At 41.0% G+C, this 24,949-nt stretch overlaps 1 protein-coding gene across 1 annotated transcript in view; it reads right to left on the bottom strand.

Annotated features, from left to right (window-relative positions):
* Window positions 1–24,949, bottom strand: part of TTN (titin) — a 238,152-nt gene that overhangs the window by 25,650 nt on the left and 187,553 nt on the right. The window contains exons 272-286 of the mRNA XM_059476507.1: window positions 24,044–24,331; window positions 23,652–23,942; window positions 23,267–23,554; window positions 22,498–23,088; window positions 22,299–22,403; window positions 21,608–21,805; window positions 21,231–21,527; window positions 20,523–21,110; window positions 20,127–20,429; window positions 2,910–20,015; window positions 2,288–2,584; window positions 1,601–2,188; window positions 1,202–1,504; window positions 779–1,075; window positions 37–324 (exon numbers count right to left, since the gene is read on the bottom strand). Coding sequence (XP_059332490.1) covers window positions 37–324; window positions 779–1,075; window positions 1,202–1,504; window positions 1,601–2,188; window positions 2,288–2,584; window positions 2,910–20,015; window positions 20,127–20,429; window positions 20,523–21,110; window positions 21,231–21,527; window positions 21,608–21,805; window positions 22,299–22,403; window positions 22,498–23,088; window positions 23,267–23,554; window positions 23,652–23,942; window positions 24,044–24,331 — 21,828 coding nt within the window. The remainder of the gene's footprint in view (window positions 1–36; window positions 325–778; window positions 1,076–1,201; window positions 1,505–1,600; window positions 2,189–2,287; window positions 2,585–2,909; window positions 20,016–20,126; window positions 20,430–20,522; window positions 21,111–21,230; window positions 21,528–21,607; window positions 21,806–22,298; window positions 22,404–22,497; window positions 23,089–23,266; window positions 23,555–23,651; window positions 23,943–24,043; window positions 24,332–24,949) is intronic.

Here is a 24,949-nt window from a genome sequence, read left to right as displayed (position 1 = left end):
TTTAATAGTAAAATGCACGTGCATCTCAAGACTTACCAAGTATCTGTACTCTAATATGGGCTGATGCTGAACCCATGGCATTCTTCAATTTTAATTCATAGGTGCCACTGTCAAGTCGATTTGCATCCTTGATGAGTATAGAAGCAAATTCTGTTGTGCTTTCAAAAGACACTAGTGCACTGGTTAGTACCTCATTGCCATTTTTGAACCATTCAATTGTGGGTATAGGCTTGCCTGAGATGCCTAGTTTTAGCTTAACTGAAGTTCCTGCTTTGTATTTCACCACTTCTGTATACTCTGGTGGCACATCGATTTCAGGTGCACCTTAAGAAAAAGTAAGAATAAGTTAAAAACATGTTTATTGTAGCCCTGTATTTAATAAATTCCCCAAATAATATTGCCTTATTTAATCTAATAGTTAAAGGTATTTGAAAAATACAGATCAAAATAAGAGCGCATATATAACTTAAATCATAAACCTAGAATAAGTTAGAACTTATCCTATGAAGAAGAGACAGTTACCTGAATAAATATAACCACTTGAACCATGGGCAGACTCCTTTTGCTCACAGAATAAAGATACCAGAAGACTTTAAAAATGGAGATACAGCCAAAGATGCTCCTTACTATCATGCCCAAATGCTCACAGTCATGCTTCTTGAATCAATTACTCTAAACTAGCCTTCCATATATTTAAAAGACCATGATTCTACAAAACAGCACAGCCATTGTCCTAGTACACCAAAGTTATATGATTATATCATTGCAAAACACTTACCATATGTATCAACACATGTGATAGGACCCACAACATCTGAGGGATTACTGATGGAACCGACAGCATTCTTTGCAAAGACCCGGAATTCATACTTGGAATTCTGTGTCAGGCCAGATACTGTGAACTGAGTCTCAATAACATTGGTGAAGCTAGCTTTTGTCCATCTGCCATCTGGAAGATCACGTTTTTCTACGATGTATCCAGTGATTTTGCTACCGCCATCAAATGCTGGCTTCTGCCAGGCGAGAGTGATAGAGGTCTTGGAAATATCTGAGGCACGAACGTTTCTTGGTGGTTCTGCAGAAGGAAACAACAATATTGGCAATAAGTAACAGCTATTTTGAATATTGTCTTATTGTACAAAACAGATTACTACAGGGGAACAAAACTGCTGGGTTTCATTATTTCATAGAGAGTACATACCACAAGCATCAATTGCAAGGACTGGATCAGAAGGACGACTTGCTTTTCCAATGCCAGCTGCATTTTCTGCATAAACTCTAAATTCATAGATAAGGCCAGCGCTGATCGTGGTGACTTTGAAATGAGTGGTACGAATAAGGGTCTTGTTAGCCTTCTGCCATAAAATGCTATTTCTGTCTTTCATTTCCAGGTGATATCCAGTGATAGCACTGCCACCATTAGTGACTGGTTCATGCCATCCAACAGTAATACTCTCTCGGGTAACATTAGTGACCCATGGTGTAGAAGGAGGGCCCGGTGTAGCTGATGATAGCAAAAGAATTGATTGTTAACAAAACTGTATTTTCAACATGAGAGCACTGAAACATCAATGTATACCATGAGAAGCATGTTACTCACTGTAAGGAAGCTTGACAACCACACACTGGGAGTCTATGTGATCGCTGATGCCAAAGCGGTTCTCAGCTTTGATGCGGAATTGGTACTCTTCTCCTGTTGTGAGCCTCATAACTTTGATAACGGTTCTAGCAACAGTGGCAGACACTTCAGACCAAGCAGCAGTACTTGTTTCTCTTTTCAGTACGATATAGTTGGTAACCTGACTTCCACCATCATAAGCTGGTGGTTGCCATCTGAGTGTTACACTCTCTTCAGTGACATCGCTAAGGACAACAGGACCAACAGGAGGACCGGGTCTATCCAGCACAACAATATTAACAAATGATTTTGTGGTGCCACTTGAGTTTGCAGCAGTAATGTCATATCTGCCAGCATCAGCAGCCACACTTTCTTTAAGGTTAATGATGAGACTTTCTGCAGTGGTTTCTGTGTGAAATCTCATGGTAGGTTTCAGTGCAACACCATCTCTAGACAGCGTCACCTTTGGCACTGGTTTTCCAGAAACTGGAATTTCAACTTTGAGATTTGATCCTGCTCGAACATATACAGTGTTATGAGGGAAGCCCTTCATGTCAATCTCAGGAGATTCTGAAAAAGAAAACATTTCCAAACCATTAAAAGGATGTTCAATCTTTTAAAATATGAATGCAATTGAATGTGACTTTTGTCTCATGTCAGGAAGCATACCTAATTGTTCTTTAACTGTAACGGGGAGCAGCAGTTCCTTAGGATCACTTAAACCAGCTTGGTTTTCGGCAGACACCCTGAAGAAATAGTCAACGTTTTCCTTAAGACCATGGACAACATGATGAGTTGTCTTTACAACTGCACACTTAACCCATTTTTGCTGTCCCTTCTCAAGAGCTTCAAGGAGATAGCTAATAATTCTGCTTCCACCATCATGTTCTGGTTTTAGCCATGAAAGAGAAACACTGTCCTTTGTGACGTTTGTGACTCCTAGCTTTTCAGGTGGGCTGGGTTTTTCTGAGAAAAAAAGTGCAACAGGTTAAACAATATAGAAGATATTGACTTTTTATATTTGCAATTACGCAAAGGAATACAATCTCCATCAAGAAAATGTGGTTTTAAACCAATTTGTATATTAGAAATATTTTAAGTAAAATCCAAGCAAAATTTAAAATTCAAGCTATTAGTTAGCTCTTTTTTATTTGCAAAACCACAGACATGCCTACAACAATTATTTATTTTAATGTATGTAGATTTAAAGCTTTTGACATTATTTTGAAGTAAACACTTTAAAACACATATTATTTTAAGTATTAACAAATTTTTTCTTAGTAAAACATACCTGTTATTTTTGTTCCCTCTTTGGTCTCAGAAGGCACTCCAACACCATATTCATTTTCTCCGGAGACGCGGAAGTAGTAAATGCCACCTTCTTGCAAACCAGTCACTTTGTAAGACAGGCGATGACAGTTGTTTGTCACGGTGACCCACGCCTTTTTGCTAGCTTCTCGTTTTTCAATTACATAGTTCTTTACAGGTGCTCCACCATCATTTTCAGGAACATCCCAAGATAACACAGCAGATTCTTTAGTTATGTCTTTTGTTGCAATATTAGATGGTGGGCCAGGTGTATCAAGAACTTTGACCATTAACGTCAAGGCGGTAGTGTTCAGGATGTTTTGCAACGTTAATGTATATTTTCCAGAATCATTTCTTGTTGCTTTTTCAATAGTAAGAGATGTACAATTACTTGAAGTGTCAATGCTTGCACGTGTACGGAGATCAGTGTCTGGTTTGTTCCATGTTACATTTGGGACTGGTTTGCCTCTGAAAGGAACAGTCATTGTGAACGATCCACCAGCCTTTACAATTAAAGTCTTCCGCATTTCACTGTCAATTTCAAAGGCAGGTTCTTCCTCTCTTTCTTTAGCCACCTGAGGTTCTGAGACATCACTTGGTTCACTGACACCCATTTTGTTAATGGATTTCACTCTAAAAACATACTCAGAGCCTGACGTTAATCCAGTTATGGTATATTCTGTGCCTCTTAAATTCTGAATAGCTGTTGTCCAGTCAGTTTCATCAGTTTTCTTGTATTCAACAGTGTACCCTGTTACTGGAGCACCTCCATCAAACAGTGGCTTTGTCCAACCAATTGTGATATTTGACCTTGTAGAATCCATAATCTTAGGTTTAGATGGCGGCGATGGCAAGAAGATTGGATCTTCTGCCTTAATCAATGGTGTGGTTTCACTTGGGAGACTGAGGCCAGCAGCATTTTCTGCATAAACCCGGAATTCATATTCACATCCCTCACGGAGACCCGATGATTTCACTCTTAAATCATAAACTGGCTTTTTGTTTACACGAATCCATCTTAGGCTGGTTTTCTCACGCCTTTCAATTACATAGCCTGAGATCTCACTGCCTCCATCAGACTCAGGTCTTGCCCAGCACAGAGTTATCGAATCTTTGCTCACACTGGTGATCTCTAAAGATGTAGGTGGGCTTGGAACTGTAAATGGGTCTAGGGCTTTGACAGCAACACTTTCTAGAGGCTCACCAACGCCATACTTGTTAACTCCCATGACTCTGAAAATATATTCATTACCTTTGAGTAATTTTGTCACTTTACAAGATGTTGTTTTAAGCTCTCCTTCACAAAGTGTCCATGCAATTCTGCTGGTCTCACGTTTTTCCACAATATAATGATCAATATCTGCACCACCATTTTCTTGAGGGGGTCCCCATGACAAATGGCACTTTTCAGCAGTAAGGCCATTTATTTCTAATGGACCTGCAGGTGGGCCAGGTCTATCAAGTACTTTGCAATTAATTGCCAAAGATTTTGTTCCTGCAACATTCTGTAATGTTAGTACATACTGTCCTGAATCCCCTCGGATACAGTCCTTAATGGTTATTGCAGTAGTGAAATCTGTTGACACTATTTCAACTCTAGCTTTCCCTTCAAGCTCCTTGCCATCTTTTGTCCATGAAATCACGGGTATTGGCCGTCCTGCAACATCAGCATTGACTTTAAACACTTCTCCAGCTTTCACAACTACAACATCCCTGAATTTGGCATCCATCATAATTCTTGGAGCCTCTACATCATCTTTTACGGTCACAGGTCCAGTTGATTCAGATGGCTGACTGAAGAGTCCAGCAGCATTCTTTGCAATCACATGGAATTCGTAACGCTGGTCTTCTGTAAGTCCACCTACATCAAAGTATGTTTCTTGCACATTAGTAAAATTACATTTTAGCCAACGACCATCTGGTAGTTCTCGGCGTTCAATAATATATCCTGTTACTTTAGCTCCACCATCGTATTCTGGTTTAGTCCACTTCAATGAGACAGATGTTCTTGTAATATTAGTAACTTCTGGTTGACCAGGAGGATCACATGGATCTCTTGCAGCAACTGGTTCACATGCTTTGCTGCATTTGCCTATTCCAGCAATGTTTTCTGCATACACACGATATTCATACATGAGTCCTTCATCAAGACCTGTAACTTTCATTTGTGTATCAGTTATGAGGCTCTTGTTGACTTTTGTCCAAAGAATGCTGCTTCTTTCTTTATGCTCCAAATGGTATCCTAGTACTACGCTGCCTCCATCATTAACTGGTACCTGCCAAGTTACAATCATGAAAGATTTGGTTGCATGTGCCACACGAGGCGTTCCTGGAGGACCTGGAGGCTTAAATGGATACTCTGCCACAACAGAAGGAGAATTGGTATAAGTGCTCTTCCCATAGCGGTTTTCTGCACAAACACGGAACTGATATTCAGATCCAGTGACAAGCCGAGATACTTTAATTGATGTTCTTGCAACTGCTGCAGATACGACCTCCCATGTTGTTGTGGTAGTATCTCTCTTCTCCACAATGTAATTGCTAATGTGACATCCGCCATCATATGCTGGAGGTTTCCAAGACAGAGTTACACTATCAGCACTAACTTCATCAATTTTAACATCAGTTGGTGGCCCTGGTCTGTCAAGGACAACTACAGTTAGAGAAACTGTTGTTGTTCCAGCAGTATTTGAAAGATGTAATTCATACTGTCCCAGATCTTCATTTGTAGCTTCCTTGATGGACAGTGAAGTTAAAGACTTTGATGTTTGAACATTTACCCTGGTTGTCTGTTTTAAGGGATTCCCATCTTTCTTCCAGCTAACAGTGGGAAGAGGTCGCCCTCTGAATGGAATGTCAATCTTAAGATCATCTCCAGCTTTCACCGTGAATGTGTTAAAAAGAAGCTCAACAGATGGCTGGATTTCAATATCTTTTGCAATGACTGGGACACCAAGTTCTCTTGGATCACTTTTTCCTTTTTCATTAACAGCAATCACCCTGAAGCTGTACTCTTCCGCCATACTTAAGCCTGTTACTGTTGCTTCCAGTGTTTTCACCTGGGTACATGCACTCCATTTTACACTTCCTTTAGTCTGCATTTCTACTACATAACCAGTAATTTTGCTACCACCATCACTCTCTGGCTTTTCCCATTTAATTGATGCAGAATTGCGAGTCACGTCAACAAGAACGACCTTTGAAGGTGGAGAAGGTGGTTCAGACACCTTAACTGGATCAGCAATTTCTGCTGGTAAACCAGCCCCATATTCATTTACAGCCAGAACACGGAAATAATAACTACATCCTTCTTGCAGCTGAGTAATCTTGAAGGAATTCTTAGTACAGTTGCTTGTAACTGTGGCATATGCCTTTCTTGTAGATTCTCGCTTTTCAACTACGTAGTTGGTAATTTTAGCTCCGCCGTCAATAAGTGGTGCTTCCCAGGCTAAAGTTACAAAATCTTTTTTCACTTCTCTGATTGTCAGGTTTAGAGGTGCACTAGGTGTATCAAGCACTCTGACATTAACAAAAGCAGATTTTTTGCCACTGTTGTTCTCTAATGTAAGATTATATCTACCACTATCAAATCTATTGACATTGTCAATGACCAGCATTGTGTAGGAACTGGTGACTTCAATCTGAGCTCGCTCACTAATTGTTCCTTCTGCTTTCTCCCATTTAACTTCAGGTTCTGGTCTTCCTTTGATGGTGACAAACAGGCGTAAAGTACCACTAGCACGTACAGTGACTACTTTTCTGAGATCCGCATCAAGTTCAATTTCAGGAGGTTCAGTCTTGTCCTCTGCTAAGACTGCACCAGGTATAGTTGCAGGTTCTCCTACACCTTCTGAGTTGATGGCACAGATGCGGAAGTTATACTCCTGGTTCTCCTTCAGTTTTGTCACGGTGAACTGCTTTGCTTGTAGGCCTGTTGGTGGGGTGCAGGTAGTCCATTCATCAGCAGCAGCTTCTTTTACTTCCACTACATATCCTTTAACAGGAGCACCACCATCATAAATGGGCTTACTCCAGGCCAGGGAAACTGATGACCTGGAAGTATCTGTAACCTTTGGATTGGTAGGTGGACCTGGTGGATATAATACATCACAAGCACGATAGAAAATGGATGGCTCACTGGGTTCCCCTACCCCTGCAGCATTTTCAGCAGACACTCTAAACTCATAGAAATGCCCATCAGTTAGACCTGTTACTCTGAATCGCAAGTCTGTCAGCCTTTTCTTATTGCATTTGGTCCACCGGATACCATCCTTGTCTCGTTTTTCAAGGATGTAACCTTCAATTTCAGCTCCTCCATTGTCTTCTGGGCGACCCCATGTTACCACCATAGAATCTTTTGTGATTGCTGATACTTCAGGTGTTGAAGGAGGACCAGGGGGCTTGTATGGATTACGAGCCACAACTGGTTCAGATTCCAAGGGCTCTCCAACTCCATATTTATTCACTGCCATTACACGGAAAATGTATTCATTGCCTGGAAGAAGTTTGGTTACTTTGTGATTTAGAGCCTGCACATCTGTTGCTACTTGTGTCCATGAAAGCCTACTTGTCTCTCTCTTCTCAATGATATAATGTGAGATACTAGAACCACCGTCATGTGAAGGTGGAGACCATGACAAGTAGCATTTTTCTGCAGTGACACCTGTAACGTTCAAAGGTCCTTCTGGAGGTCCTGGTCTGTCAAGCACTTTCACAGTGATTGGTATAGATTTGGTGCCACCAACATTTTTGAGGTTAAGGGTATAGTGACCTCCATCTACTCTTATACAGTCTTTGACAGTGAGACTTGTTTTCTCAATGGTAGATTTAATTTCCATTCTTGCAGTTGTTTCTTCAAGGTCTTTACCATCCTTTGACCATGTAATGTCAGGAATAGGTTTGCCATGGATATCAGCTTCAAGAATAAAGGTTTCTCCAGCATGAACAACAATGACATCTCTGTATTTAGGATCCAATGAAGCTCCTGGTGCTTCAATTTCATCTCTGGCAGTAATAGGCCCTGTACTTTCAGATGGTTCACTCAAGCAACCTGCTGCATTTCTTGCAATTACTCGGAATTCATATCGTTGGTTTTCGACAAGACCACTTACTGTAAATTCTGTTTCCAATACATTTGTAAAGCTGGCTTTCATCCAGCGACCGTCTGGTAGTTCTTTCTTTTCTACAATATAACCAGTTATTTTGCTTCCACCATCATATTCTGGCTTTTTCCACTTCAGTGTGATATTATTTCTTGTAACAACAATGGCCTCTGGGCGGCCAGGTGGGTCACAAGGATCTCGGGCAACATACAGTTCTGATACTTTGCTGACTTTGCCAATGCCAACAATGTTTTCAGCAGAAACTCTGAACTCATATTCAAGACCTTCTTCAAGGCCGTCTGTTTTATATTTGGTGTCCACAATAAGTGACTTGTTCTGCTTTGTCCAAAGAATGCTGTTCTTATCTTTACGCTCAAGATGGTAGCCAAGAATTTTGCTTCCTCCGTCGTTAACTGGTTCATGCCATTGTACAATCATGTGGTCCTTGGAGGATGCTGTAACAAATGGGGTTCCAGGTGGTCCGGGCACCTTGTAGGGGTATTGCACAACAACTGATTTAGAAGCCAAAGGAGAGCTCTTCCCATATCTATTTTCAGCAGAAATCCTGAACTGGTATTCAGTACCTGTTTTAAGCTTTGTTGCTTTGATGGTAGTTCTTGCAACAGTTGCTGACACAATGTTCCATGTGGTAGTGCTTGTGTCACGCTTTTCTACTATATAGTTGCTTATCTGGCAGCCACCAGTATAATCAGGTGGTTCCCATGATAAAACAACAAAGTCTGCACTAATTTCATCGAAGCGGACGGGTCCTCGTGGTGGGCCAGGCTTTTCTAGTACAATTATGCTCAGGTGCTCTGTTGCTGTACCTGCTGCATTTGTTGCTGTTACTGTATATTTACCAAAGTCTTCCCTGTTGCTTTCTTTAATATGTAAAATAGTTGATGTTGTCGTATTCTCAATATTTAATCTGGTTGTCTGTTTCAGTGGCTGCTCATCTTTTGTCCAAGTAATAGTAGGTTTGGGTCTACCTATAAATGGTACTTCTACCTTCAGATCTTCTCCAGCTTGTACACTGTATGTATTAAACATCAGTTTGAAACTTGGCTCAATAGTCAGGTCTTTAGCAATCACAGGAATTCCAAGTGCTCTGGGATCACTTTTGCCTTTTTCATTGTAGGCAATCACACGGAATTGATATTCCTGTCCTGGACTCAAACCAGACACCTCTGCATTACATGTTTTGGTCTCACTCACAACACTCCACTTTTCTGTTCCTTTAGGCAACATTTCAACAAGATATCCCAAGATTCTGCTACCTCCATCATGTTCAGGTTTTTCCCACGTAAGTGATGCACTTCTCTGAGTGACATCAGTGAGTGTTACTTTCCCAGGAGGCAGAGGTGGCTCTGAGGCTTTGATAGCATCCCTGGTTTCAACTGGAACACCAATTCCATATTCATTTTCAGCCATAACTCTGAAGTAATAAATTGCTCCTTCTGTAAGATTTTCAACTTTAAAACTTGTCTTGGCACACTTAGCACTTACATTTGCAAATGCCTTCCTGGTTGACTCACGCTTGTCTATTACATAGTTCTTGACCTTTGCACCACCATCAATAATTGGTGGCTCCCAAGATAATACAGCAGAATCCTTCTTTATATCCTTTACTACTAAGTTTTGTGGGGGTCCCGGCGTGTCCAAGACTTTCACTGTAACAAATGCAGATTTAGAACCACTGCTGTTCTCCAGCTTGAGAATATACTTTCCAGCATCATTTCTATCACAGTTGTCAATTGAAAGTTGTGTGTAGTTTATGCCTTTATCAATCTGAACTTTTTCTGAGAATTCACCTTCTTCTCGGGACCATGTGATGTCAGGTGTTGGTCGTCCCCTGAATGGTATGTGAATCCTAGCAGACCCACCAGCTCTAACCACTATCCCTTTCCTTAGCTCTGAATCAATATCAAGCTCTGGAGCTTCAAGTTTGTCTTCTGGTTTAATAGTACCAGGAACTGATGCAGGCTCTCCCACACCGATTTTGTTGAGAGCACACACTCGTAGTTTGTATTCTTGATGTTCAGTAAGCTTTTTGATCTCAAATCGAGTGGCACGTATGCCCATCTGTGGAGTAACAAGCGACCATTCATCTTCATCTGCTTTACAGATTTCAACAAGGTATCCCTGGATTTCACAACCACCATCATAAATAGGTTTACTCCAACCGAGTGTAACTGAACTTTTGGTGGTATCCACAACATGGGCGTTTGTAGGTGGGCCAGGCTTGAACATCGGGTCACAAGCTTTGAAGTAGGGAGAAACTTGGCTTGGCTCCCCAACTCCAGCAGCATTTTCAGCAGAAACTCTGAATTCATATTCATGATCCTCTGTTAAACCTGTAACTCTTAATCGCAAATCTGTAATGCGGCGTTTATTGCATTTTATCCATCTGATGCCTGCTCGGTCTCGCTTTTCTACAATGTAACCTACGATTTCACTACCTCCATCACTGTCTGGCCGGGTCCAGCACACAGTCATAGAATCCTTCGTGATGTTGGTAATTTCCAAGGCCTTTGGTGGTCCAGGAACCACAAATGGATTTTTCATCATTACTGGCACAGATTCTAATGGCTCACCAACCCCATATTTGTTAACTGCCATGATACGGAAGATGTATTCATTTCCTTCCAAGAGTTTTGTTACTTTCAGCATTGTAGGTAAAACTTCTGAAGCAACCACAGTCCACGCCAGGCGACTAGTTTCTCTCTTCTCTACAATGTAATGAGAAATATCACTGCCACCATCATGAAGAGGAGGACCCCATGCCAGTGCACATTTTTCAGCTGTAACTCCTGTCACTTGGACTGGGCCCTCTGGAGGTCCTGGTCTGTCCAAGACTTTTACATTTACTGTTACTGTCTTTGTTCCTGCAACATTAGAGGCTTCTAGAATGTACTGTCCACCATCAACTCTAATAGCATCTTTTACAATTATTAATGCACTGAAATCGGTGTTCTTTATTTCATATCTAGCAGTGTCCTCAAGCTCTTTATCTCCTTTGTACCACCTAATGGTTGGTAGTGGCTTTCCATGAACATCAGCCTCAAGTCTGAATGTCTCACCCGCATTTACAACAATAGTGTCTTTGTACTTCGGATCCATTGAAATTCGTGGAAGTTCAACTTCATCCCTTGCTGTTATTGGTCCTGTACTGTCAGAAGGTTTGCTTATTGCACCTGCAGCATTCTTTGCAATTACTCTAAATTCATATCTTTGGTCTTCAGTAAGTCCTGTAACAGTGAACTGAGTTTCAATGATATTTGTGAAGCTCGCTTTCATCCAGCGACCATCTGGTAAGTCACGTTTCTCTACAATATAACCAGTAACCTTGCTTCCACCATCATATTCTGGTTTGGTCCACTGTAGAGTAATAGAGCTTCTTTTTATTATTATAGCTTCTGGGCGACCTGGAGGATCACATGGATCTCGAGCTACATAGCACTCAGAAACTTTACTTGTTCTGCCTACACCAACAATGTTTTCTGCAGAAACTCGAAACTCATACTCAATTCCTTCTTCAAGGTTATTTGTCTTAAAACTTGTGTCCTGAATGATAGTCTTGTTTACTTTAGTCCATAGGATGCTGTTTTTCTCCTTTCTCTCAAGATGGTAACCCAACACTTTACTGCCACCATCATTTACTGGTTCGTGCCATTGTACAACCATGGAGTCTTTTGTAACTGTTGTCACAAATGGTGTCCCAGGAGGTCCTGGTTCCTTGTAGGGATACTGTGCTACGACCGGTGCAGATTCCAATGCAAAACTCTGCCCATACCTGTTCTCAGCAAATATTCTGAACTGGTATTCTGAACCAGTTTTCAGTTTAGTCACCTTCAGTGTAGTTCTTGCAACAGTAGCTGAAACTGTTTCCCATACAGTGGTCGTTGTGTCTCTCTTGTGCACAATATAGTTGGTGATTTGGCAGCCGCCTGTGTACACTGGGGGATTCCATGACAGGGTAATACTTTCTGCACTTATTTCATCAAACTTCACAGGTCCAACTGGAGGGTCAGGTTTGTCTAGAGTAATAATTTGAACAGAGGCAGACTTTTGCCCAACAACATTAGCCACAGTGATTTCATAAGTGCCACTGTCTTCTTTGCTAGTTTCCTTAAGGGTCAATACAGTGAGGTCAGTTGAATCACTAACATTGACTCTTGTTGTCTGCTTCAACGGCTGGCCATCTTTAACCCAGGTAACAGTTGGCTTAGGTCGACCTGCAATTGGTATTTCTACTTTTAGGTCCTGTCCCACCTGAACACTGTAACTGTGGAAAGCAGGTCTTACATCAGGTTCAATCACCAGGTCTTTGGCAACTATTGGAACTGCAAGTGCTCGAGGATCACTCTTACCCTTTTCATTGACAGCCATTACTCTGAAAAGATATTCTTCCCCTTGAGTTAGATTAGTAACAACTGCTTCAAGTGTTTTAACACGAGCACACTCTGACCACTTCTCACTACCCTTTGCTTGCATTTCAACAATATATTGTATGATTTTGCTACCACCATCATGTTCAGGTTTTGCCCAGCTAAGTGAGACACTGTTTCTTGTGACATCCTCCACTGTTATTTTACCAGGAGGCTGTGGAACTTCAGCAACTTTAATTGGGTCACTGGTTTCTGCAGGGAGGCCAATTCCATATTCATTCTCAGCAGAGATTCTGAAGAAGTAATAGCAGCCCTCCTGAAGCTGATCTACTTTCCATGAAGTCTTGTGGCAGTTTGTTACAACAGCTGCATATGCCTTTCTTGTTGCTTCACGCTTTTCAATAATGAAATTCTTTATTTTTGCTCCACCATCCAAGAGAGGAGGCTCCCATGAAAGTGAAACAGAGTCTTTAGTGATCTCTCTGATTTTTAAATTAACAGGTGCACTTGGGGTATCCAGTACTCTTACACTGACAAATGCAGACTTTGTTCCGCTGCTGTTTTCCAAGGTCAGAGTATATTTTCCGCTATCAAATCTGTTAACATTATCTAGAACAAGGGAAGTAAAGCTACTAGTGGTATCAATAATAGCTGCTTCTCTGATGTCACCTTCCACTTTACCCCATTTTACTTCAGGTGTTGGACGACCTCTGATGGGAACAAACAGTCTTAAGGAACCTCCTGCTCTCACATTTACAATCTTCCTTAATTCCATGTCAAGGTCAAGGTCTGGTGCCTCCATCTTCTCTTCGACAACAACAGAACCAGGAACATCTGCATGCTCTCCAACTCCTACTTTATTAACTGCACATACGCGGAATTTGTATTCATGTTTTTCCACTAATTTTTCTACTTCTATGTGAGTATTCTTAATTCCAGTTGGAGGGGTACAAATTGACCATTCACCATCACTTACATCACATTTTTCCACAATGTATCCCTGAATTTCAGAGCCACCGTCATATATAGGTTTACCCCATGAAAGAAAAACTGAAGATCTTGTGACATCCGTAACTTTAGGATTATTGGGTGGACCTGGCTTGTAAATAGGATCACATGCTTTGTAGTAAGTAGAAGGTGGACTTGGTTCACTAAGACCAGCAGCATTTTCAGCTGAAACTCTGTACTCATAATCATGATTTTCTATAAGACCAGTCACTCTGTATCGCAGTTCACTTATCAGGCGTTTGTTACATCTTGTCCAGCGAATGCCTTCCTTATCTCGTTTTTCAAGGACGTAGCCAAGGATTTCACTGCCACCATCTGAGGCTGGTCTTTCCCATACAACTATCATAGAATCCTTGGTAACTGCTGTGACTTCTGGAGCCTTTGGAGGAAGTGGCACAACAAATGGGTTCTTTGCGACTACTGGGTCAGACTCAAGAGGTTCACCAACACCATATTTATTTACTGCCATGATGCGGAAAACATACTCATTTCCTTCTAGAAGTTTTGTAACTTTGCAGTTCAGGGTTTGCACATTTGAGTCAACAATAGTCCACACCAAGCGACTAGTTTCTCTTTTTTCTACAACGTAGTGTGAAATATCGCTACCACCATCTTGTAGTGGAGGTTTCCATGACAGTGTGCATTTTTCAGCTGTAACACCTGTAAACTCAACAGGTCCTTCTGGAGGTCCAGGTCTATCAAGAACTTTGACATTAACAGGAACCTTCTTTTCACCTGCAACATTCTTTGCCAGTAGTACATACTGCCCACTGTCAACTCTCGTTGCTTCCTTCACACTGAGGCTTGTTGCAAAATCAGTAGTTTTTATTTCCATATGAGCAGTGCTTGTCAGCTCACGATCACCTTTTAACCACTGAATGGAAGGTATTGGTTTGCCATGAACATCAGCATCAAGCTTGAATGACTCACCAGCATGCACTACAATAGTGTCTCTGAATTTTGGATCCATACTTATCTGAGGTGGTTCTACCTCATCTCTTGCTGTAATTGCCCCTGAGCTCTCAGATGGTTCACTGAAAACACCTGCAGCATTTCGTGCTATAACACGAAACTCATATCTCTGGTTTTCGACTAGACCAGTTACTTCAAACTGAGTATCAATGACATTTGTAAAGCTTGCTTTCATCCAACGGCCATCAGGTAATTCCTTCTTTTCAACAACATAACCTGTGATTTTACTTCCACCATCATATATAGGTTTCTTCCACTGGAGTGTTACTGAGCTTCTTGTGACAATTACAGGTTCTGGACGACCTGGAGGGTCACATGGGTCATGTGCAGTATAGCACTCAGATGCTCTACTTGCCTTTCCAATTCCCACTATGTTTTCTGCAGAGACTCTGAATTCATATTCAAGACCTTCCTCAAGGCCAGTTGTCTTAAATTTGGTATCTGGAAGAGGTGTTTTGTTCAGTTTAGCCCACAGAATGCTGTTTCTTTCTTTGCGCTCCAAGTGATAACCAATGATCTTGCTACCGCCATCATTGATTGGTTCGTGCCATTGTACCACCATGCTGTCTTTTGTGGTATTTGTTACAAAAGGAGTTCCAGGGGGACCAGGAACTTTAAATGGGTATTGGGCTACTATTGACTCTGAGGTGAGATACGTACTCTTCCCATATCTGTTCTCAGCTGCAATTCTGAACTGATATTCACAGCCAGTCTTTAAACGACATGCTTTTATAGTTGTTCTAGCAACAGTAGCTGACACAATATGCCAAGTCGTGGTGGAAGTGTCTCTTCTTTCTACAATGTAATTATTGATAGAGCTACCACCATCATACTTGGGTGGTTCCCAGGAAATGGTAATACTATCTGCTGTGACTTCATCTACTTTTACTGGTCCAGTTGGAGGTCCTGGTTTGTCAAGGACAACAATATTTAGTGTCTCAGTTGCTTCACCAGCAGAGTTAGTTAGTTTAACTAAATACGATCCCACATCTTCTCTGCATGCTTCTTTTATTGTTAACACTGTGTTGTTTTCTGAGCTTTCTGCATTTACTCTTGTAGTCTGCTTCAGTGCCACATTGTCTTTATGCCAAGACACTGCCGGTTTGGGTCGACCAATGAAAGGAACATCAACCTTTAAGTCCTCTCCTGCTAGAACACTGAAAGTGGTAAACAGCAGTTTGAAAGCTGGGGGGATCACAAGATCTTTTGCAACCACTGGTATACCCAGCTGGCGAGGATCACTGATACCTTTCTCATTCTGAGCTGAAACACGGAAGGTATATTCTTCACCTTGGATCAGTCCTGTGATGGTCGCTTCAGTAACTTTCACGGTAGCACAGGTTGACCACTTTTCACTGCCTTTGCTTTGCATTTCTACAATATAGCCCAGAATTCTGCTACCACCATCATGTTCAGGTTTTTCCCAAGATAAGGTTACACTATTTCTTGTCACATCCAACAAAGTTATTTTCCCTGGTGGAAGTGGTCTTTCTGACACTTTTATGGATTCTGAAGTTTCAACTGGAAGGCCTATTCCATACTCATTTTCAGCAAGGACTCTGAAGTAGTAGTTGCAGCCTTCTTGCAGTGAATCAACTTTCCAGCTGGTCTTGTGGCAATTGGCATTAACAGTTGAATAAGCTTTTCTTGTTGATTCACGCTTTTCAATGATGTAATTTTTTATTTTAGAGCCACCATCTATGAGAGGAGGCTCCCATGTGAGTGTAACTGAAGATTTTGTAACTTCCTTTATTTTCAAATCTTGAGGTGCCCCTGGAGTATCAAGAACTCTGACGTTCACAAAAGCTGTTTTGCTACCTGAGCTGTTTTCAATTGTCAGTATGTATTTTCCACTATCAAATCTATTTACGTTTTCAACAATAAGTAAAGTATAGGAGCTTGTTGATTCAATGCTTGCTCTATCCAAAGATTCCCCATGTTCTCTTGTCCATTTAACTTCAGGTGCTGGTCTTCCTTTAATTGGGACAAAGAGTCTCAGAGTACAGCAAGCTCTAATAGTTACAACTTTACGTAGCTCTGCATCAAGTTCAATCTCTGGAGGTAGCATTCTTTCTTCAGCTTTTGGAGTGCCAGGAACAAGAGCAGGTTCCCCAAGACCCTCAGAGTTCATAGCATATATGCGTATTTTATACTCTTGGTTTTCTTTCAAGTCAGTGATGGTAAAAGAAGTGGCCTTTAGACCCACTGGTGGAGTTACAATCTTCCACTCATCTTCTTCAGGTAGAGCAATCTCAACCATGTAACCTGTGATCTCCGAACCACCATCATATATTGGTTTGTTCCATGCTATTGTAATAGAAGACTTGCTGCTATCCAAAACACGAGGATTACCTGGGGGACCAGGCTTAAACACAGTATCACAGGCTTTATAGAATGGACTGGTTGGGCTTGGCTCACTGACACCAGCAGCGTTTTCTGCCATGACTCTGTATTCATATTCATGGCCTTCTGTCAGTCCAGACACTTTAAAACGTAAGTCAGTAACAACCCTTTTGTTACATTTCACCCACCGTAGACCAGTCTTGTCTCGACGTTCCACAATATAGTTAGTTATTGGGCTCCCACCATCAGAATCAGGATGGCCCCAACAGACAACCATAGAATCCTTTGTAATTGCTGTAACTTCAGGTGTTTTAGGTGGATCAGGTGGAACATATGGATTTACTGCAAGAATGGGCTCTGATTCCAGAGGCTCACCAACTCCGTATTTGTTAACAGCCATGACTCGGAACACGTACTCATTGCCCTTCAACAGTTTAGTAACCTTCAGTTTAGTCACTGGAACTTCTGCACCTACAGATGTCCACGCCAATCTACTTGTTTCACGTTTTTCAACCACATAATGGTCAATCTTTGCTCCTCCATCATCCAGCGGGGGCAGCCACGACAGCACACATTTTTCTGCAGTGACTTCAGACACAGCCAAAGGCCCTTCTGGGGGACCAGGTCTATCAAGAACTTTAACATTGAAGATATGCTTGGCAAAGCCACCAGGGTTTGTTGCAGTAAGTGTGTAAGCACCACCATCTCTTCTTGAGGAATCTTTGTTGGTGAGAGTGGTCGAGAAATCTGCTATTTTTATTTCTAATTTTGCTGTGTCCTCAAGTTCTTTTTCTCCCTTTGTCCATGTCATAGTTGGTGGAGGGCGACCTGAAACATCAGCCTCAAGTCTAAAAACTTCACCTGCTTTCAGCACTATGGTGTCCTTGTATTTAGCATCCACCTTTATCCTTGGTGCTTCAATGTCATCTCTACAAGTGATTGCATCTGATGGCTCTGAGGGCTGACTAACAGCTCCACCAGCATTCCTAGCAATGACACGGAACTCATAGGCAGCATCTTCTGTTAAACCACTTACAGTGAATTCAGTCTCCAGTATATTGCTGAAATTAGCCTTCAGCCAACGGCCATTAGGAAGGTCTCTTTTTTCAACAGTGTAGCCAGTTATCTTAAAACCTCCATTATATTCTGGTTTAGTCCACTTCAGTGTAACTGCATGTCTTGTAATGTTCAGAGGTATCGGCTTACCAGGTGGATCTATTGGGTCCAGGGCAAACACAGGCTCAGATGGCTTGCTTGGCTTACTCTTCCCAGCCAGGTTTTCTGCTATAACACGGAATTCATATGCAATGCCATCGGTAAGTCCAGATGATTTGAAGATATTTCCTGACACCAACATTTTACTTACAGTCTGCCAAACAATGCTGTTTCGCTCTTTTCTTTCAATGTGATATCCCAGTATTGGGCTTCCACCATCACTAACTGGCTCATTCCAGCTAATGGTCATGGTTTCTTTGGTGACTGCAATCACCTGAGGAGTGCCAGGAGGCCCAGGTACCTTAAATGGGTAGTTGGCAACTACAGACTCTGAAGTAATGGCTGGACCAACTCCATATCTGTTTTGAGCTTTAACGCGGAACTGATACTCAACTCCAGTAGTGAGACGAATGGCTTTAAATGTAGTGCGTATCACTGTAGTTGCCAATTCAGTCCATGTGGTACTGTCGGTCTGACGCATTTCTACAACGTAGCTACTTATTGGTACACCACCATCATTCAAAGGAGGCTCCCATGAGAATGTTAGGAAATCACATGAAATTTCTTCAAATTTGATTGGTCCAGTAGGTGGTCCAGGTATGTCATGAACCTGAACTGTGATTACTTCACTAACTTCTCCAACAATATTTTTAGCTGACAGTGGATAGTGACCACTATCACTTCGAATACATTCATTGATGGTCAGTATGGTTGCAGTTGCTGTATTTTCATAATTTACCCTTTGTGTTTGCTTAAGTATTTGGTCTTCTTTCTTCCAAGTCACAGTAGGCCTTGGACGACCAAGTACAGGGATTTCAATCTTGATATTGTCACCAGCTTTGGCAATGACTGTTTTCTGGTAAAGAGCACGGAGGTCAAACTCTGGTAGCATTGTTTGCTCCTTGATAATAACTGGTCTGCTTTCCCTTGGGGCACTTCTTCCAGCACTGTTAACTGCCATAACCTGGAAAGTATACTCTTCATTTTCAGTTAGATTCTTTACTACACAATCCAGCGTTTTTACAGTGGTGATGTGTGCCCACTGGTTGGTTCCTTTTCTCTGTGCTTCAATTACATACCCAGTGATCTTGCTGCCACCATCGTGTTCTGGTTTTGGCCAAGCTAGGCTAACTGAATTCCGTGTTACATCCATAATATTAAGGCTCTCAGGTGGGGATGGGGCCTCAGAAGCTTTTACTGGTTCTGTAGTTTCAGCTGGCTCACCAATACCATACTCATTTTCAGCTAGTACTCTGAAATAGTATTCACACCCCTCAGCCAAATTAGGAACCTTGAAGGAACACTTCTGGCAGTTGGTTGTGACTGTTGAATATGCCTTCCGAGTTGATTCGCGTTTCTCAACGATGTAGTTGGTTATACGTGAACCTCCATCTACCAGAGGCATATCCCATTGGAGGGTGATGCTGTCTTTAGTTATTTCTCTAGGCTTAAGGTTTATTGGTGGACCTGGTGTATCCAAGACTTTTACATTTACAAAGCCAGTCTTCTTACCAGCAGCATTTTCAAGAGTCATTACATATTTTCCTGCATCATATCTGGTGCACTCTGTGACAATCAAGAGTGTAAAAGAGTCGGTATTTTCAATACTGGCACGTCCTTTGAGTGAAACATCATCTTTTGTCCATGTAACTTCTGGTGTTGGACGTCCTTTAATTGGTACAAAAATCCGAATAGTGCATCCAGCTCTAACAACAAGTGTTCTTCTTAGCTCAGCATCCAGTTCAAAGTCAGGAATCTCTTCTCGGTCAACGATTTCCACACTTGGAATTATTGCCGCTTCACCAACACCTGCAGCATTCATGGCAGAGATTCTGAAATTATACTTGGCCCCGGTCTGCAGAGGAGCTACAACAAACTGAGTGATTCTTAAAGCAGTCCCTATTGTGTCTTTCACCCATTCATCTTCTCCTTCTTTTTGATGCTCTACTATATAGCCAGTGATTTCAAGACCACCATCATAGTGAGGCTTGTTCCAGGCTAAAGATGCACTTGTCTTTGTGGTATCAGTCACTCTTGGATTTGCAGGTGGACCTGGTGGGTCTGAAAAGCAAATAAAAGATAAAACATTACAGCAGAAGTCATTTATATGCTCTCTGAATGTGTTCCCTACCCATCCCACCCAGCCCCCAAAAGAAAAAGCATGATACTGACATGCAACATCTTTGCAAAGGACTGAGTTTGAAGTGTCACTTGGTGGTCCGACTCCAGCTCTGTTTTCTGCACTGACACGGAATTCATATTCGTTTCCTTCCAGAAGACCAGTTACTTTGCATCTAAGATCTGAAACTGGTTTCTTTGTTGCTCTCACCCATCTTAAACCTTTCTTTTCTCTTCGCTCCACATGGTAACCTGTGATTTCACTTCCACCATCATCGACTGGCCTTTTCCAGGTAACTGTGACGGTATTTTTAGTCACATTTGTTACTTCTGGTTTTCCAGGTGGGCCTGGAGGACCTGTTCAGGAAGGAAAAAGTACAGTTAAACAAAAAAACAAGTCTTTAGAATTTAATAAAACCACACTGGAATTCCTTAGCTTGTTCTACTTACCAAATCTATCCACCATTTTAACTGGTTCTGATTGTACTGGTTCACCCTTGCCATACTTATTTACAGCTGAGACACGGAAAACATATTCATTTCCTTGAATGAGCTTGCTAACAACATGCCTACAGCTCTCAATATTTTCAGCAACCAATGTCCAGAGCAGTCGACTAGTTTCTCTCTTTTCAAGAACATATGATTTTACTGGTGATCCACCATCTTCTGCAGGAGGTGTCCATGTAAGAGTCGCTTTTTCTGCTGAAACATTGCTGATCTCAATAGGCCCTGGAGGTCCTGGAATATCTAAAACTTTCACATGTACAGTCTCCTGCTTAGTGCCGAAAGGATTGGTTGCAGTGATGGTGTATTCTCCAGAATCTTTTCTGGCTGCATATTTGACACTTAGAGTAGAAGAAGTTGGTTTGGTTTCAATGTGCACAAGCTCTGAGGGTCTAAAATCTTTTCCAGCTTTAGACCAGGCTGAAGTTGGAGGTGGTTTGCCACGGATACTAATAGCAGACAGTGTGATGGTTTCCCCTGCTTTTACTGTTAAACCTTCCTTCAAAGTAGGATCCAGAACAATGCTTGGTGCCTCTGTCAAAACAAAGTCAAAAAATACTGATTGTTACAACAAGAACACAAGGACAGGAAACAAAAGAAATTTGATAATAATCATTCAAGTAAAATTCTGCCTTTTCAATGCCATCTACATACCATACTCATCCTTGCATATTATGGTTCCAGTGGATTCAGATGGAGGACTGATAGCTCCAGCAGTGTTCTTTGCTCTAATTCTGAATTCGTATTTGCAGCCTTCAGTAAGGTCAGTTACAGTAAATGCACAGTCTGGAACATTCACATGATTAGCTTTCATCCAAGTCTTTTTGGGTAAATCACGCTTTTCAACAATATAGCCAGTTAATTTATGTCCACCATCATATTTTGGTTCTGTCCAAATGAGTGTTACTGAGCTCCTGGTTACATTGATAACTTCAGGCTTCCCAGGAGGATCTAGGGAAAAAAAAAATAGCAGTCAAACAAAAGCTATTTCAAATTTCAGAATTTTCCTTTTTATTCTCCCGATGACTTACCAATAGGATCAAGTGCCACAACTGGTTCAGATGGAAGACTTGGTTTACCTACTCCAGCCATATTGATTGCCATTACTCTGAATTCATACTCCAGACCTTCAGTTAGCCCTGTCACTCTGAAATCTTTCATTCTTATTGGCGTTGTATTTGCCCTCTTCCACAGAAGACTATTTCTTTCTTTAACTTCAATGTGATAGCCTAGAAGATAAATGATGAGACAAAAATAAGGGGGGGTTTCCAGAAATTCTAATTTCTCACAGCATTGTGAAACATCATACTGCCCATATTGCATGTTGTATATGCATTGTGCAAGAGGAGCACTGAAAATCAGGTTAAGAAATGGATGTGGACACATGCAGTGGATGTACATAATTGCAATGAGGAGGTGTTTGTAAATGCAAATTGCTAATTTAGTACACCTGTATTGTCACATACAGGTGAATTTGAGTTTATTTCTTTACATATTTTGGCTCTGAGAAAAGATACTGTTTCTCAGTTAGTATTTTCCCAACATTTGAGTTATTTATTTTTTTTAAATAGGAAGTAAACCAGTGAAATCAGTCAAATAATTGATCAATCAATCAATTTAGTGCAGAATCACCTGCTACTTTTATCTTACCTTTCGACAGAGAGAAAGAACTATTAAGTAGTATTAACTACTGAAATGCTAGGGAAGTTTTGGGGGATGTACCTGTGATTGGTGAACCTCCAGTTCTTCTGGGATCAGTCCAAGTTAAAGCTACAGACTCATGCCGAACAGCAACAATATTGGGAGGTGGAGGAGCATCTGGGACATCTAAACAATATTGAAAAAAATGCAGCAGTGTTAAAAATTATTATCACCTCTAAAATGAATTTTTTAGATTTCAAAAATTATAATGGATACTTACCAAATGGATGTTTTGCAATGACAGGCTCTGATTTAAGACCTTCCCCTACTCCATATTTATTTTCAGCCCTGATCCTGAATGTATATTCATTTCCTTCATGAAGTCTTGTAACTCTAAATGTGGTTTTCTGGACCGCAGAGGCACAAGTCACCCACTTATTGTTTACATTATCTCTCTTCTCTAGAACATAGTTCGTGATTTCTGAACCACCATCATCTTTTGGAGGGCCCCATTTTAAGGTTATGGCATCAGCTGTGACTTCTTCAAATTTCACTGGACCTGTTGGTATGCCAGGTTTGCCAACAACTTTCACAAAAATAGTGCCTTCCTTGCTGCCAGCAACATTCCTCAGAGTTATTGTGTATTTTCCTGCATCAGCTTTCTGGCAGTCATGTACCACAAGGGTGGTGTTAACTGCTGTAGATTCAAATGCAACTCTTCCACTCTCAGTAATTGCCTGGTCTTCATCCTTCTTCCAAGTTACGGTTGGGACAGGCTTGCCTTTCATAGGGATTTTAAGACGGAAATTGCTACCCTCTTTAGCAGTATAGCACAAATCAGGTAGATCTCTTAAGTCAAGTTCAGGTGCCGCTGTAAAAAATGAAGGAATCCAGTTATTCCACCACACACACACCAGTTATTACACTCTGTGGTAAAATTAAGATGCTGTTTTAAAGGTGTCTTATTTCTATGTGTACATGGTGATGATAGTAGGCATAAAATATAATTTGGGTAAGTAAAGGATTGAATTAATGATCTTGCTTCTCACCAACATCATCTCTCGCTACAATTGTGATCTCTGATGGAGTTCCATATCCAGCATCATTTTGGGCCCTCACTCTGAAAGTGTATTCTTGTCCTTCTTTTAAGTCTCTCATTGAAAAATGGAGGTTCTTTCCCCGCATGACTTCTTGCCATTTATCTTCACCAATCAGGACCTCAACGATATATGCAGAAATTCGGCTTCCACCATCACTGATAGGTTTCTTCCATACCAAATTGCATGAGGATTTTGTTACAGCTGAAGCTTTTAGATCCACAACTGGCCCAGGTGTTTCTGGAAGGAAGAAAAGCACAGTAAGTTTTCATTCAAGCTAAAAGTAGAGATTATTTGAACAAAAAAAAAATGGGTGAAAACGATTCATTTTTCCTACCAGAAGCTTTGACAGCGTCACGAGTTTCACAAGGATCACCAATACCATATTCATTTTCAGCAAAAACTCTGAAGAAGTAAGATTTGCCTTCTTCTAAGTTAGTTATCCTGTAGCTTGTCTTTGGACATTCTGTTGTCACTGTGGACCATGATTTTCTTTCTGCATCACGTTTTTCAACAACATAATTTGTGATTGGACTGCCCCCATCTACCAGAGGAGGTTCCCATGTAATGTAGGCAGAATCTTTGGATGCGTCCTTTACAACCAGGTTAATGGGTGGGCCTGGAGTATCTGGATAAACACAACACCACCATATTAGTTTTAGTAACAGACTTTTAAAAAACAGTTAAAACGTTAACAATATATTATAATGGGAAAGCCCTGAAACTTACCAAGTACTTTTACAACAATGGTGTACGACTTTTTGCCGCAGCTGTTCTCCAGACTGAGAACGTATTTTCCAGCATCATATTTATTTACATTTTCACAACGCAGGAAGGTATCAAAATCAGTTGATTTGATGTCTAATCCTTGTCTATCTCTTAGGTTGGCACCCACTTTAGACCATGAAATCTTAGGAGGTGGACGTCCTCTTACTGGCACGTAAAGTCTCATTGTGACTCCAGCACGCAGCACAAGGACTTTCCTTAGTTCTGCATCAAGTTCTCCTTCAGGTGGAACTGTGTGTTTAAGAAAAAAACCCATGTAATTAAAGCACCATGTTTAAGATTATCACAAAAGTTACAGTGACAAAACCTCCCTTTTTACTGGCATTTCACTAGACTACCCAAATTCTCATGCCTGTGATGATGTTAGTAAATATCCCGACTCCTGTTTGAAGATAATTTGAAAATATACTTTTTTTTCCAGTGATTTCACTTCCTTTTTTTTTTCTGCCTTTACACCATTTATGATAGAAAGGCTCTTAGTTTCTCTAGAATTCAAAGGAGTTTCAGAGCACCCTGGACTCCAATGCTTTTCTTGAACTAAGTTAGTTTTATAAAGCAATGCTTTTGTAGGTACAGCAAAATGCATACAAAAGGTAGCATGTATCTTAAGGAGTAAGTGTCATACAATCAAAGAGTATCATACAGCTGCTTAGAGTAGTAATCTTAGCTTAAAATTATTTAGAAGATATGAAGGTGACTGAAAACTTTAGGAAAGATGAGAGATGTGAAAATTCTAATATTATGACTAGAAAAAGACAAAAACCCCTGAAGATCCAGTAGGAAGCAGAAGGCTATAAAGCATACAATGAAAAAAGCAGACACCAAATTCTATTCTGTTCCTAACTGCTC

Source organism: Ammospiza nelsoni, chromosome 7 (genome assembly GCF_027579445.1).
Source record: "Ammospiza nelsoni isolate bAmmNel1 chromosome 7, bAmmNel1.pri, whole genome shotgun sequence".
Lineage (NCBI taxonomy): Eukaryota > Metazoa > Chordata > Aves > Passeriformes > Passerellidae > Ammospiza > Ammospiza nelsoni.
The sequence above is the reverse complement of the archived record's forward strand: the minus strand, read 5'-3'. Positions and strand labels throughout refer to the sequence as shown.